Genomic DNA, 576 nt, shown 5'->3' on the forward strand with positions numbered 1-576 from the left:
AGTTGACACCATACCAGTGAATCGTGCACTTTTGCCACTGCACGTCCTGTCCCACTCTCTGCCGTCACCATACACCGAAAGATAATGAGGATGATTTATACGTTTCCAAACATGCACGGCGTGTCAATAACATTCCCCCCCCCCTCCCCCTCCCCTTGTACATATTCAGTCCAGCGGAACGGCGATGATTTAAGCAACACTTGATGTTTATTTAATGACCACAATATGGCAACGTTGTCGAGGGTAAAATGAGGGGTAGGCAAAGGGGAGGGGAAAGTGGGGTTTTAAGGGGAGGGGCAGGAAGCTGAGGGGAAACGTTAGTTTTTGTCCTAATTTATCCGCCGCACGTGGGACCGTTCCCTTTTTCCCCTTGCATGCGGTTTGGGCGTCGTTTTCTCGTCTCGTGATGGATCCTTATCATGCCTGCTTTCCCTCTCTGCTGGAGTCATTACGGACTCATGTCACGTGTTTCCCTGCTTCCCGCTCGTCCTCCTGCTTCTCGGTTATTTTTCTCTGACGATGTTTGTATTTCATCGTTAAAATCTAATGTTTTCATGATGTATTTTTGCATATAAA

The 576-nt window shown here is 47.7% G+C and overlaps 1 protein-coding gene across 1 annotated transcript in view; it reads left to right on the top strand.

Moving 5' to 3' along the window:
- Window positions 1–225: 225 nt before the first annotated feature.
- The window catches only part of LOC119587432 (histidine-rich glycoprotein-like), a 7,629-nt gene continuing 7,278 nt past the window's right edge, over window positions 226–576 (top strand). The window contains exon 1 of the mRNA XM_037936163.1: window positions 226–243. Within this exon, the coding sequence (XP_037792091.1) occupies window positions 226–243 (18 nt within the window). The remainder of the gene's footprint in view (window positions 244–576) is intronic.

Source organism: Penaeus monodon, chromosome 22 (genome assembly GCF_015228065.2).
Source record: "Penaeus monodon isolate SGIC_2016 chromosome 22, NSTDA_Pmon_1, whole genome shotgun sequence".
NCBI lineage: Eukaryota > Metazoa > Arthropoda > Malacostraca > Decapoda > Penaeidae > Penaeus > Penaeus monodon.